At 30.9% G+C, this 16,201-nt stretch overlaps 1 protein-coding gene across 1 annotated transcript in view; it reads right to left on the bottom strand.

Moving 5' to 3' along the window:
• LOC124531979 (ATP-binding cassette sub-family G member 1-like) overlaps positions 1-9,613 on the bottom strand; it is a 79,673-nt gene extending 70,060 nt beyond the window's left edge. The window contains exon 1 of the mRNA XM_047106583.1: positions 9,181-9,613. Coding sequence (XP_046962539.1) covers positions 9,181-9,412 — 232 coding nt within the window. The 5' untranslated portion in view covers positions 9,413-9,613. The remainder of the gene's footprint in view (positions 1-9,180) is intronic.
• Between the last annotated feature and the right edge of the window lie 6,588 nt (positions 9,614-16,201).

The following is a 16,201-nucleotide window of genomic DNA, read 5'->3' as shown; positions in this document are numbered from 1 at the left end:
TAATTAGTAGTATTTAGTGTGCATCATTGTTAACTCTTATTCATTTTATCTACGTAATAAGAGAGGAATTAAGAAAAAGCTATCACCACAAGTTCAACATTTTTTAGAAAGCATTAATAATAAAAAGACATAACAGATTCTTTTACTTATCTACGCTAATTTACATTTAAGTAAAAAAAATCAATTGTAGAAAAAAACAAAAATTAAAATTAATAATGAGTAAATTTTAATCGTTAATTGGTTTCACGTGTCCTTGTGACAGCTCGTAAGGATCACCCGAAGTGAATTGGTCGTTGACATACCGTACTTGTAACGCAACTTTTGACATTTAATTATGGAAAATTACTAAATATATTTGTATATAGGTAGATACTAAACGGCGCAGACTGTTTTTCTCGTCTCTTTTTGATTTAAAGGTAGGTATTAGAGCGGTTTGTGTGCTTTATTGTAAAAAATAAAATTAATAAGAAATAAGAGTTGCGAAACAATCATATGTCATGTTTTCTTGAGGTTTTACATGAAAATCTTTATAATGCTCGTATAAATATATATAATATAGTTATATGCATGAAGTTTTTAGTGTAAGCAAATTCTAAAGTAACCGCTGCAAGTGTCCATTGTTCTGGTAAGAAAAGTGTATTCTTAGTGTAACCGCAATGTGTAACCACTAAATGAATAATGAAAAATCATCAGTGGTTACTCTGTTTTGAATTCTTATATATTTAACATATGTTTTGACCACTGGACAATACAGACTTTCTCTGCTTGGGTTAATCGATTTTATATTAATTCCAAAAGGTCAATAAACTCGACACTATGTTTTGGGTAAAAAAATAAATTAATTATGAAGTAACTACTAAATAAACAGTTTCACTCACAAGTTGCAATATTATTCTATATTAAATAAATGGTAAGGTCAGTGTTAACGTTACACATAAATAAAAACTGCTATTTTCAATTGCGGAATTTAGCGACAATTTATTCGACGACCTTAGTCAATCTTTAATGACAGCTTAGATAAAATCATGGTAATTCAATTGCAATTTCAAAGTACATAAACGCGTGTGATATTTCTGAGGTCATTCAACCTAAAGGCCGTTTGCAGCAAGAGGTTTTTTATTCTGTAACTCATTCATTACTTTTAAGAAGATATCCTAAATAATTTGGATTTATACACTTTCAAATGCGTTGGTGAGCGCTATAATTGCTTGACGAAAGAGCCAAACATTACACGTTTTTTTTTTTAACATTTTAGCAATATTGAAGACTCAAAAGGAGGTTTATGTTATTGATGCAAATGAGACTTAAAGAAGTACATTCTAGTGTGAGGTTTATCGAACCTACACGTTTGTATAAATTATTACATCCAGAGACTAACAGTTAGTTACCTTGAAGTAGATAAAGAAATGGCCATGACAGTCACAATACCCCAATGTATTAAACGTCGTCCAGGGTGTTTTATTTAATAATAATATGATCATTCTCCATCCTAGTTCCTTAAAGTATATAAAATAAATTATACTTAGTTACGAGTAGGTACATATATTTTAAGAATTATTTAAAGTCAGAATTAAAAGGTAAAAAGTATTTGTTTACTTTCGTGTATTCATAGGCTTGTGGGCCGAAACGACCCTTTTTGTTTGTTGGATAGCTGGGTTTATTTGTGTTGCTTATATACATAACATAACATAGCATACGTATATAATATGTAACACTGAAACGATTTTAAATGCAATATATTCTTTCTATTCTTTTTTAAAAAAACACGCTGCTTTTTTTGCTCGTCCTCTTTATCTTTTCTTTCTGAACCGGTGTTGGATTTTAATTTGGAAATGATAATAAAAATATTAGGATCTACATTATAATTTTAAAAGAAGTAAATATTTATATATTTTTAATCGTTAAAATCTGAAATTATTAAATCGATTTTAATTATTTTTGTATAATAAGTAGTTCTAATGGTATAATTAGAACTACTATATCCACGAGAAACTTAGTTTATATTTGATTTAAGTAATAATGAGATTAATGTGTGTATGTACATATGTACTCTTAAAGCCATAAACTGAATTCCACGCAAACGACGATGTGGGCACAGTTAATATTGAATAAAGGAGTTTAAGTTTGAATTAACGTTAATTACACAGTTTACATAAGGCCTAAAGTCGTATAGCACAAGTTTTGTTGTACATGTCGTACATACATATATGTATGTTTTAATTGATATTATGGAAAGTACCAAGATTGTAGGAAAATTATTTTATATTTTATGTTTGAAATTGACAATTAATTAAGGACAATTTATTTATATGGTTATGTAGAACTCGTGTTCTTAATTTGGAAATGAATAGAATTATAGTTCTTTAAAAAATGTAACACAGTGCAGTAGCAAGGTGGGATAAGCTCATAAGCCTTTTCCCAAATTTGACATAAATAATATTATCCGAACATATTTCTGAGGTAATCATCGCACACGCTTGCACGCTTCCCAATTCTTTGAGTCTTTGCACATTGTTACAATGCAAGAAAAAGATTTACTACATTTTTCAGGCTGTCACTTACCTGACATAAATCCTTCTGGAAATGATTTTGTGGCTGGGTTACGGCAACCATATAATAAAATAATAAATCACATGGCAAGCTGCTATATTGATAGCAGCATTAAATTGATTGATATATATTGATATATTGATATAGTAGCTGAACCTGCGGCTTTACCCGCGCGAAATTTATAAAACATAAACTTCCAACCCCGTTCTTAGCGGGTGTCTTCACTCTATTAGGAACCTCCCAATATTTTCATGTTTGTACGTTATAGTTTCTGAGATTTCCTGATTAATATATGAATGATATATCGCTTTTATATATATAGAAGATTTTAAAACAAATTTATGAGATATCGCAAAGGTAATTGAATAATAATTGTATTTCACGCATTAATAAGCTATAAAATAAATGCAATAACTATGTCTACTTATACGGTAATGATTCTGTTGAGAGTAAGATTAAATATATCATATAGTATATGTACTATATATGATGTCAATGACTAATAAAATAATTCAACCGTATATTTCATAAAATCACATCACATTCACGATTACTGTCAGGGTATTTTTTGTATCGTGATATCTATATTTTGTATGTGTATTATATTTCAATATGACTGTCAAAAAAGAGGAAGTTGGTTTGATCAGTCACTGAGACCAGGACACAGTGATGTACTGTATATACGTATATAATGTGTGAGTCTGTGTGTATTTGTTTGTTTGTTTTCCAAGTTATTAATACTGTCATTTAAATAGTTAAATGATATACCTATAATAAAATGTTCAATATATTATTGTCTATAAAAAACAAGTAATTATTTATTATAATATTTGCATATTAGTCCACCGTTTACAGTAAACTGGTTTCGTACAATCTATTTTATTTATTTAGAACAAGCAACAAAGAAAAGTAATAATAGGTACTTAAAAATTAACAGGATCTAAATTACGCGTTATTTTTTTGCTTAAACTGTACTGTGGCACGTGCTAAGCTATACCTTGCTTAGCACGTGCCGAGTAGGTACGATTACGGAAATGATTACTCAATATTTAAAATGAGCATAAGTTTACGATAATTAAAAAAATGGTGAATTAACCTATTTTTTTGGCGATAACAGCAGGCAAAGCAGAAAATTTGGAAATATTTATTACTCCGAAGGTTACTGCGAGACAATCAACGGAAAAATCCGGCATCTATAAATAAAAACATGGTTGGTTGAGTGTGTTATTATCTATGTACTATTATATCAAAGTGAAGAGATTGTTTGTTTGTTTGGATACGCTTGTATTAATTATTACCGGCTGTTATTGATATTTTGCGTGAAAATTATCATTGTTGTATAAGCGTTGGTCATACAACAATGATTGATGGTTGGTTGGAGGTGCTAAAGTAAAGATTATATTTTTATTACATAAATTACTTGAAGTTGATACTAGTAAATGTGTACGCGATGGGATATCCCATCTGAAAGTACTGCAATGTCACTATTATAAATTTATTAATACAAATATTCTATTTCTAACTTGACAAAATTTCCTTATGAACTTTCCTACCCCTGAATGAAAGGGATGAATTCTGAAAAATATGCTCTTATCTACGTTTCGTAAAGAGTTCCTGTTACTCACAAGTACCAGGTTATGCATGGTGAATGATTCAGTAATTTTAAATGCTTGTTTCATAATTAGAATTGACCTTGCTAATGCGGGTCTTGTTCGTAGCTTAAGGTGTGCTGCTATGGGGCTGCTTCTGCAATATTTAACGCGCGTGAAACCGCGCGGACCAGTAAGTTCCTTATATAATTCCATTCCGGTTTATGGAATTTTACGCTATTTTATTCTCATCTCTGAGGGTTATTCAGATTTAAAATTAATAATTGTTGCGTACTAGTGGAGCTACATACGTACATATTATTTAATAAAGACAGAACAGTTGTAAAAAAGTACAAGAAAGGGACAAGTTCTATTCACACACGGGGACGTATAATTATCGACGATAAACTAAAATAAATAAGGCAATAAAAATAAATTTATAACGGGCATATACCTTTGCTCGAGTCTAAAAAAAACATTTTAATGAATCTTAAACTGCCAATATCAAAGTTCTTATAAAAAATTCTAGCTTTACAATGGTTTTTATAACTAATTTTATAATTAATACTACCATGAGCTTTGTACGCAGCGCCTTGACTGTTGATTTACCTCGACTATCGGCACGGTATGTCAAGGTTAATCGTGGACAAATTTGAAACCGTTTAAAACAAATTTGAGATAAATAAAATCAATAATTAATCAATTAATATTTATTTAAGGGTTTCTTTAATGTCAATTTGTGTTTTAAATATACACTAACCTCGTTATCCGTTGTTAATTCATTAAGTCATTTAAAATTTTCCGCTTTTAGCAATGTCAAGAACAGATGGATTAGACTTTTAAAGTGAAATCGTTAAATTGTCCTTTGTTTATATTTATTATAATTTGTGACATATTTAGTTTTATTTGTTTACGTACTTGCGGAGTTGTGTCATGTCAGCACAATTAAAGGCAATATGACTGGTGGTTTGGCCTTCAGGTTATTATTTCCTATTCAGATCATCGCATCGCTCAGTTTCAAAAACACTAACATGTGGCCAACACCCATACACACACATGCACACACACTAAGATCTGACTTCGTTTGACACTCTTACAGTTTGAGCTGATATGTGGTGTGAGGTGTATTATTTTTCTGAGTTGAGTTCGTGAGTTTTTCTGACAGGATTTTTCTAACATATGTCAGCTATCATGTTTTATTAAAAGTAAAATTGTTGGTCTCGAATTATAATATCGTTGAAATTAATGCTTAGAAGGATATGTACTTTTTAAGAGTGTAAAAAAAAAACAAATAACTTGTTTCACTTAATGAATCATCTATTAGATGGAATTATCGATTTCTGTTCATTAAAAAAAATAGATATAACCAGATGAAAATAAATACTAATTTTATAGCTTTACTCACACTCCTTGACCAAGAGATATTTTGTTTATTAAAAGTACCTACAAGCTGTTCCCCGCGACTCCACATCGAATGAACCCTCATTTTCTGTACCTAAATGTCGCAATTTATATTTCTGTTTCGTATGTAGGTTACCTAACAAAGGAGGCAAAGTGAAAAACATACTGATAATTAAACTTTTATATTAAATATAACATGAATGGTGTTTGGTAGATATAGATGACTATTGAAGTAACAAAGTTAAAGTAATGACGAGCACAGTTTGGCGGGACGATTTACAAGACAGATATTGATTTTATAGCCCCAATGAAACTGACTAACTTTTATGCATAAAAGTTCATGTTGCAACATAACATAAACTTTTATATCACAGCTGTTTTCCTGGACGTGTTTTTTTAATTTCAATTTACAAACTAAAATAGATATATTTTAACGACAGCTGTAACCTTTTAGAATAATATTAATTTGACATGTATTTAACCTCCTTTTTCATCAGAGTGTCATATTTTTAAATATAGTAATTGCAGATCTAATACGGGCCGATTGATTCTAAACGGCGCAGTTGTGTTTCTTATTAAATATTAAAAAGTTCTATAACGATATCGCATCAAAGAATCCACTGTTTGTACAATTTATATCAAGATTGCATTTTAACTAGGGGTGTCAATCATTTAGTGGATACTACATTATTTAAACAATTTACTGACAATAATCCATAACGTATCACGTATCTCATTAATATTAAAAAATATAAATATCCCATTATGGTATGCAATGAATTTTTTTTTAATACCGACATCTATATTCATGTAGGATATAGTTTTATAAATTGGAACAAAAAATGCGTTATGTTGTTTATCACAAATACTTATTATGTGTGTAGTATTTATGAATGAATAAAAAAAACCATAACCTATGTTACTTAAGCAGTTCTATGCGTAAAATAATTTATAAAAAAAAATATATATCAACATGCTTGATATCTACTGCATCAGACAATTTTAACAGATTAATCGATTTTATATAACCTCCTCTTTTGGCATCCCTAATCGCTGACATGCCTAACAACTGTCAAATGTCAATCTAAGCACTTACTTTTGTCCGTATTTCAATTCGCTAATAGTTAAGTTTAGCTAATGCTATTTAGCTGCTATCGCTATTAATTGATTCATATTATTAACTTACACTTAATAATATGGAATAAAAAAAGTAACACTTACAACTTTTTATATACACTTCTAAATAGACTCAGGTATGTAGATAGACAAAGTTGAAAGTGCGTCGAAACAAATAGCCAAACAAATAGCCAACGGTTGGCCACTAATTACACGCACACTAGTGATGTAGTATGACGTTTGGCATAACTGTCACATTTATCAAAAAAATAAAGTTGGCTCATATGGGAGTTGACATGCGACCCTGCCTAAATATAAATGTAAGCATTAACCTCCATTTTTTTCAGATAAATATTTTCTTTGCGGTGTGTTTTAATTATCTGAGTCATATATGTCATTTAGACGATAAATAGTATTTCGCTGTTGGTTCTCGGACGCAAACGATTTTTCTCCTAGAATCTGCGATGAATTCGTAAGTAAATCTTAATACCCAGTGGAAAAAAAATGACGTAAGCGATATTCCTGTACAAAAAGTATATTATGTAATTAATTTTATCGACGTTTTTGTAAAAACTGCTAGCTATTGTAATTTTCATTTTACTCGAGTCATTAACTTAAAATAATTTAAATTATTTATGTGACTTTGACGTGAGGTACAATCGTACATATAACTATATCTAAAGTGTATATTTTGTTTTTACGCAGTTGGGTCTATTATTAAAAAAAACTAATTTAAATATCGATGGATATATTTATTCAATTAAAATTTTAGTATGATCCATTATTCATATAAGAATAAATTACGCTCGTATTTTCGACGAGGAGGTTATCAGGTATTGAATTAATATTATAGTATTTAGGAAATATGTTAAGACTTTTGGCCAACATCACTAAGTAGTAGCTTTGAGCACTTGATTGTGAAGATGATAATTTCTTTTAAGTATTTGCCGACTGCACATTTTCTTCATTTATTTAATGCATGAGTCTCGAACAAAAGATATACACAAGCAAACATAAGGGTGACAAGTTGTGTGCTCCTTCAATTATAGCAGAACACAGTATGCAAAGACCGTATGTCCTTACATAGAACATACAAAACATTGACTTCTCTATAATTCGCCGAAGCATCTGTATATAACCATATTTATTATTATTTTATTTCGGTAAAATAATATTTCGTTCATTACAATGTAAAACAAAAAAAAAGGCTTCAAATTAAATGGGTTCAAATGAGAAGTACAAGACCCGAACAAAAAATAATTTACAAATCGTTTTATAAATGTCGGAGTTCCGATGCAACAAAAATGAAAGAACAAGAAGTGAATTAATACCCTTAATAATAAGCCATGGAAATAAAACATGAAATTTCGATAAAATGAAACATCAAACACATATAGCATATTCAGATATGACATAACAATTTCAGATAAGAAGACAATTACAATATCTCAGTCTACGGTTTCGCCATGATAGTTTTGTTTTATAGTCCTTATCACACGTCCAATTTACGTGTTAAAAAACAAAAAACTTTTACGAAATTTCAAGTGTTGAAATTATCTATCTCGAAATTAAGATTCGATTTATGTTTAAGATTTTATAAAACGAATTAGGCAAATATCAAAATTGAAGAGTTCTGAAATTATTGTTAACAAGTCCAACTTGTATATTGCTTTTATTTTTTACAAAGGCGCATAAATTAATAATATTAATAAGTATTTTTTGATTGCACAATCGTAATTTAACAATACAGTAACAACTTTATAATTATGTCAATAGCAAATAATATAATAATATAATGACAATTTTAAAAATATCCCTAACTAGCGTTCCGCCCCGGCTTTGCACGAGTACTAGACATATTATTATATCGTTATATTAAAACCAAATTACATAAAGTCATTATAAATTGTAGCCGTGTTATGCTGATGTATAACTTATATTACTGTAAAATTTCATCAAAATCCGTTCAGTAGTTTTTTCGTCACAAACTTTCGCATTTATAATTTTAGTAGGATTATATTTAAATTTATTATAATTTTTTTTTAAATAAAATCATTATTCAGCATAACATGGAATCATGTGGTTTATAATAATGATTTTAAAGATAATGAAATACAGATAAAATCGTGGTAAAATATAAAACTTCATCATTAGTATTTTTTTTAATCTTTATTGTTCTGTCAACTAAGTGATTTCATATTCATATTATGTTATATATTTAATTTTTTTGCTAGCAGACGTTTCTTTTTTCTATATGCTAATATATATATATATATATATATATATAAAGAATCATAAAATGTACGTAACACTGATTGTGTTAGGTACATTTTAAAAACAGTATCCATTTAAATAAAAAGCATATTATTTTTCGTTTATTTACATTATATTCGTTTCCTAAAAGAGTTAACGGTTCACAGTAGACATTGAATAAAATATATTTATACATATCCTTTAATATAGTTAGTTACCTTAAAAATGTTTTATTATATCATGACGATGTTTTATTATTTTATCGACCTACCTTTTCCCGACCCTGCGCTAAATCCAATATCTTCGAATATAATGTGTACCGGGGGCCTTTTTGCCATCCGGTTTAATGCTTTTAGAGTGGATCCAGCCCTTTCCAAAGCAGCGGGGGTCCATTGACTGCCCTCACCAGGAGTTATTGTTGAGGGTTCAACATCGTTTGAAGTAGAACTGTGGGCCAATGCAGCCCCAGCTATGGCACGACGAACTAACGGGATATTCGACATTTCTTTTATAAAATAGTAAGGTTTTAAAATGTTATCAACACATCACACAGTTACAATAAAAAAAAATAGAATTGAGTTCTTAAATATTCTTTACTATTGTTAATTATCGACATTAATCACGACAATACATAGCTGCGCACGCGTGCACGCGCATTCTACGTTAAAGTTGCCGGTATACTGACGCAGTGCCCGGTGAGCCGGTGACGCTACCACCGGTTGACTGATCTGCGCCTGAGTCGTGTAAGTTCACTCACACAATACAAAATATTTTTTATATTTGTATAAGTAACGTTTGCGTTTTACGTATTATGTTTGGGGTCTCCTGCATGCTTTATCAGTACAATTAGGTCTAATGCGTCTGCGTCGTGTACGTTTCCGTACTCCATGCGATTGGAGCCATGTGCTGATTACCCGTTTAGTTGTGTCACTTCCTATGATCTCAAATGTAGTCAATTCAAAATATACTTTTTTCCAGTAGTACAAGCACTTTTGAATAGTAATTCAACAAACTATATAAAGCGAAGCTACCACTGGTTCGTAATACAGATTCTACCGAGAAAGACTGATAATAAAACTCAATTATTACCCTTTTTCAAATAATAGACTTTTTTTTAGGTAGCCAATTTGCACGTCCAAATATTAGAGCCAAAAAAATAAAGTGATTTTAATTAATTAAACATTGCAATAAAAAAAATCACATCGGTAGTTGCGTCATTCGTAAAAAAAAGAAACTAATAAAAAGTATCTTCACAAACATGTTACCCGTGTCTTTTGTCCAACTTTTCGAATAATACGTGTTATTTTAGTGCATTTTACCTGCATTTGTAGTAACAGGAAGCGTGACAATTTAACTTTGAGGGTTAAAAAATGTATTTTGTTACCAAAAGGTATTTATGTATACGACCACATCCTTTTTTACGTCGAATGTATCTTTGTATAAAATTGTTTTTAGGTTTTAACCTAGAACCTTATTTACTTCATCATTCATATTCCCTATTCACAAAATGTTGCCGTAAGTCTGTGCTGTCGTCGACATAAAATACGAACATCTTGGGTAACATGATATTTCAAACATAGGATAGGATACGCTATAATGTGATTATAAATAAAATACAAATGAGATCTTCTGATCGGTAACTTTTTTGTGTATAAATAAACCTTACAACAGAACAGATTTATCCAAAAGCACAAAAGCCCAAATACATAATAATTTTGCAACCATACTAACTACTATTATACATGCGAAAGTCAGTCTGTTTATTTATTAATCTTGCTTGCACGTACGACAGAAGTACAGAAAAAGACATAAGTAGAAGGTATAAACCCCTTCAAACACGGGCTAATTTGCGGGTGGGAACTACATTGGGATTGTTAGAGTATGTTTTTTTCATGACATTGTTTGCTGTTTACAATGTGTTAAAACAATTTCTTCCTTGTTAAAGTTTTACTGTAATCGTTACGATTTATTATTATTAACACTAGAACTTTAACGAATACATCGTCGTATTTGTCGACATTTTTAATAGTTACTTTATATAAATATGTTTGTAACAAAAATAGCATAAAATATCTACATTTAAACGACAAGTTACACTTAAATTTAAGCGAATGATTTTTGCGTGGTGTAGATATCTACATTTTATATAAAATGTTCAAACTTTTTACATATTATAAAATAAAAAGTGTATTGATAATGTTTTGTCTAACAGTACGAAAGCGGGGTGTAGTTTTTTTACCTGTTCGTATTCTTTTTTATAAAAAAACGCACTTGCATGTTACGCGATTTCGACAGTATGTTGAATACAGTTCTGTGCATCTTTTTGTCCAATCGGTGAATATGTTTTAGTACTTCGTTCGTCCGTAACATTTTTGTGTATTGTTCATTGCGGACTCTATTCCACTCCGGCCATCAATGGATGTAGTGGATTTGTTCACATCAGTTTGCACTTTTTCCAATTACTTCTATTGTTCCGTTCAGTTTTTGTCGACGATTACGTTTGATTGTCGTAGGTTTAGGCAGTGTCGACTTGCAAATTATAATTCTTTAGTCTTTCTGAACTTAAAAAATTGAATTTTAATGAAGTAAATACACATAGTAATGTTTAATTTAATTAAATTGTTATTTAATTTTTCAAGTATTCTGTTAGAATACTTAAAACCTTTTTTGGGGTCCTGTACTGTTGTAATATCGTATAAGCACTCTGTCGTGCAAAATAACTGGTATATGGTATCTGTTAAGTCAATCTTAATTGGCCATCGCACACACACTAAGACATCTTGTAACAGACGCGTCACTTACTGGTCTTAGGATTCGCCGTCGTTTGTGGTGCGCCTATCTCCTTGAAGATCGGTACGCGCATAAACGAGTCGTGAGTGCGATCCTGCCGGCCTTCGAGGCCTGAATACATAGGAAGAGACGACGACGACGACGAGTCCGTTCGTCTTACACAGGTGCTGACCGGTCAGAGTTGCTATGGAGAGTACCTGTGTAAGATCGGACGCGAAGTAACGGCGGTTAGTCACCAGTGCGGGGTGGACCGAGACACTGCCCAGCATACGCTGGAGGCGTGGACCGCGGAGAGGCAGGTCTTGGTCCATGAAAACGGGCGAAATCTCACCCTGCAGGCAGTCGTGTCGAGTATAGTTTCCTTCTATAGGGTTATACATGGTCCAGAAAGAGAATGCGGAGCGGGCTTGGGCTCTGACTGATCCCGCACGGCGGAGACGACCCATGGGTTGTCCTCCCGGCCTGCAAGCCCCATTGCCCCGGGGCGGAATAAATAAGGCATTCACTCCAGCCATGGGTGCGTGAGATTGGGTTTTACTTTTTTTTATTTGATATATATTTTTAAATACTTATATTTATTGTAATTAAAAATCAATTTTATGGTTAATGCTATTGTAATCTTTGTTAATTATAAACTTGTAAGGTAGCGTTAGACATGATATATAGTGTTACTATTATATAAACTAGAATATAATTATTGTTTTTCTGCTTAATATGTACTTAATTTGCATAATAGATTTGAACTGTTTGCGTCATATTTCTACATTGTCTATTCGAGTAAAAAATATAAATATATAAGGACAAAACAAACATATGTCTAAAATGAGTAAAAGACTTTAACATAATAAGGTCAATTAAATGGGTAGAACTCAACGACGTCTGTAATTATACTTTACATTTTTCTTGGAATATATATATTAATTTACATTGGAATTGTTGACGCTAAGGCCATATTTATATACAAAGAATAATAGACCACGTGTAATGTTGACAAGAATGCTAGCAGTGTATCCCCATTGAATCGCGTTCTTATTCTCAGGGCAAAACATGAATTATCCCTTCTGGTGAAGGCAACATCTCTAGATTTTCTTAGTGATACATAGATAATATTGATAAGTATCAGTTTTTTATAAAGTAACAGTGATGTCATCTTGATACATACCACTACCTCATATTTCTCTACTTGGCATTCCACTGATGCATTTTTCAGTTAAAATAGTAGTTTTTTGTTTATGAAATCTGAAATAATAAAGAATATTTATGAAAAAAATATTTGAAGTACTAAACTATCTAGTTACCGAAACATATTTTTATGTAGCTTTATCTAAATATAATAAAAAATATCATATGAAACCAAAAATTGTAAACATGTAATATTTGAAAAAAAAAATTTACATCTGAAAATATATTTAAAAGTAAAGCATCTTTATTACCAAAATCATTACGGTAAGTATAATTAAAAATAGTGTCAGTATTTATAAAATAAAAAACAAGGTTAAAATATTTACTGTAGAAAAGAGTTCTTAAATTGTTAGATAAGAGATTAATCTTTAGCCTCAGTGATGAACTCGACCTCGTCACATTTACAATTGTAATTTTAATTTTAGCGTTTTTTAGTATGATATTAAGTTATAATATGTCACCTACTGAGTATATGTTTAGTATATGCTAAAACCTAATTTCAAACTTTGTTTCTATTTGATAAAAAGTCATTAATTAAAACACCTCCCGCCCGGAAGTTGCATAAAACACATTGCTTTTGAACCCGAACTCTTTCCTATCGTGTCGGAATGTTTGAATGTCATCGAATGATGAGAGAATAAGAGAACAAGTGCTCTCCACTTGTTTTTCATATATACAGAATATATGTTATGTTTATCTAATTAGGATTCCTGGCCGCTTTTGCAAAAATCTATCAAGCTGGATATCATCACCGTATGCTTATATTTATTATAATTTAATATTAAGCGGGATGGCAGAACTTATAATTAATAATGGTACTGAAGCAAGACATGAACTGTGATAGTTACGCGATGTGTGCGCTTCTGGCTATTGGTGCTTCTAGTTCTACGTGGTGTGCTAATATTGATATAGACCGATGATTGATATAGAGATGTTCATATCGTGACAATAAAAAAATGTTTTCTTTTTATCTTCTCTCTGTCGTCGTTATTTTCTTCCTTGTCACTCTTAAGTGATTGTATTAGAATAGCAGTATATTTTATAGTTTATAAATTGATGTGTGTCACATTTTGCAGTCCTCGTTTTTTTATCTTTCATAGTTCGATGCTTAACTTGTCCTATGTTCATAAGTGCTAACCATTGTTAACGCAAATAACAAGGTTCATTTGATGAATGGAGTTAGCTTATTGCAAAACCGGTTTGAAACTAAAGGCGTTTGCCACTTACTGCTAATTTGAAGTAAACAAATAAAAAATTTAACCGATCATAATTACGATATGTACATATGCCACCATGAATATTAAGGTGCACTATTGCCTTGTATCTTTTATGACATAGGCTAATGGACGAGCAAATGGGTCATTTGATGGTGGTCACCATCGCCTATAAAACAATGCCAATGTAAGAAATGATACAATATACAATATATTATAATTTTGAAATATGTGTGTAATTAATTATGTTTCTCCCTTGTGCCTGTAGTTATACTGGCTTATTCACCCTTCAAACCAGAACACAGAATAGGTAGAATATCTGAGGAGTGGATGGTACCTACCTAGACAGCCTTGTATAAAATCCTACCATCAAGTAAATCAATGGACTCGAGAGGCAGATGAGAGAAGAGTCATCTCGTCCCCAAAAAAGCTTGAAACGACTTACGTCATAATCCTTGTTAACCACATAACGACTGTTGTTTACAGAAATAATCTGCAGAATTTAAACGTATTTTTTCGACCATGCCGTAATACCAACTGTGTTCAAGGTAATTAAGGGCGATTACAAGAAACAACGGCCCTCCACACCGATAATGTTTCGCCAAAGATCCCTATCTTATCTCCCAAACCAGGTTCTACCTCACCGCATCAAAAAAAAAAGCATGCTTACAATTTTTTTTTTTACTTTTAGTTTATTGATGAAAATTCAAGATTTAACTGTATATTATAAAATGAAAAGATATTTTTTTTTATGTGGACGATTAAATAAACCACTTGACTGTGACTGTTCACTACCGCTCGTTATATCGCTAATGCTGTTATTTCTATTAGGTATTAGAATATATTAAATCTTTCTATCCAAACAGGCTTGACATACCGTCACTATCAAGAGAACATTCCACATTGAGACTTTAATTACAAAAGGAATTCGTAACTTAAAAACACCTTAAAAAATGTTATACGACCTTTCAGAATCTAACAAGCAAAATGAAGTTGTCGACATTTGTTGAAATTCAGAAATTAATATGTTACGCAGTATAAAGCTATTCAGGGAAATAAAATTTTCCGCCAAACTCGGCTTGATTTACTGCTGGAACAGAAGGCAAACATCGTAAATTATCAAATCAACGAAAGCGAAAAATACATTCAGTTTTGAATATAAATACAAAGAATTTCTTCTTTTGCCGTCTGCGAGTTTTATATTTGAGAATTGTTATTATACCTTCAGGTTATGATTTACAATAATTATACCTGTTTTTTTTAAATGTAAAAAATGAAGGTCATGTCAATGCTTTTACCATTTTTTATTTTTTACGGTATTAAGGGTTGTTGGTGCGTTTTAGGTAAAAAATATGAAGCATACAAATTTGACTACAATAGTTTCTACTACTACTTTCTTTCTATTTGACTAAGTTAGAAATCACATTAGATTTTTTTTTAATTATCTGTTCTTCTATACTATATTGTTCATGTATTGTATACAGAAACCTTCCTCTGGAATCACTATATCTATTAAAAAAGCATCAAAATCCGTGGCGCATTTTTAAAGATTTTAAGCATACAAAGGTATACAGGGATAGACGAAACGACATTATTTTATACTAAGCAGTGATGTATAACACCTTGTAGCGCAATACATAAAAAAGCGCATAATATCTTCCAATATCTCCCACAGGGGGTTGAGTTTACTATTGGCGCGAAGTTTGTGCTTCGAACGTATTATTTCGAGTCATAGAAAAAAAAAGCATTTAGTTGATCTTTGTAAGTAATTATAAAGTCAGTTATAAGTCGTTTCGTTTTAAAGAGTCATTTCATTTTTGGATGGTAATAAGTTTAATCAAATTAATTGTTTAAAGTACCATCGTATAAAAAAGCTAAATACGATGATACGATGACCCATATGGATATGAAATGTTCTCTTGATAGTGAGGCTATGTCAAGCTATATATATTTTAATTTCCTGTGAGGTTAGCACAAATCTCAAATTTATAACAAAAAGGCGACTTCTCTGCGCGAATTAAAAGAAATTTTTCGCTACAAGTTCGTTGTTATCACTGAAATAAAGTTTACTGTTCAAAAGTAAATGAACACCGAAGACGCTGTCTT

Source organism: Vanessa cardui, chromosome 8, assembly GCF_905220365.1.
Source record: "Vanessa cardui chromosome 8, ilVanCard2.1, whole genome shotgun sequence".
NCBI lineage: Eukaryota > Metazoa > Arthropoda > Insecta > Lepidoptera > Nymphalidae > Vanessa > Vanessa cardui.
This window is presented reverse-complemented; position numbering and strand designations above follow the sequence as displayed.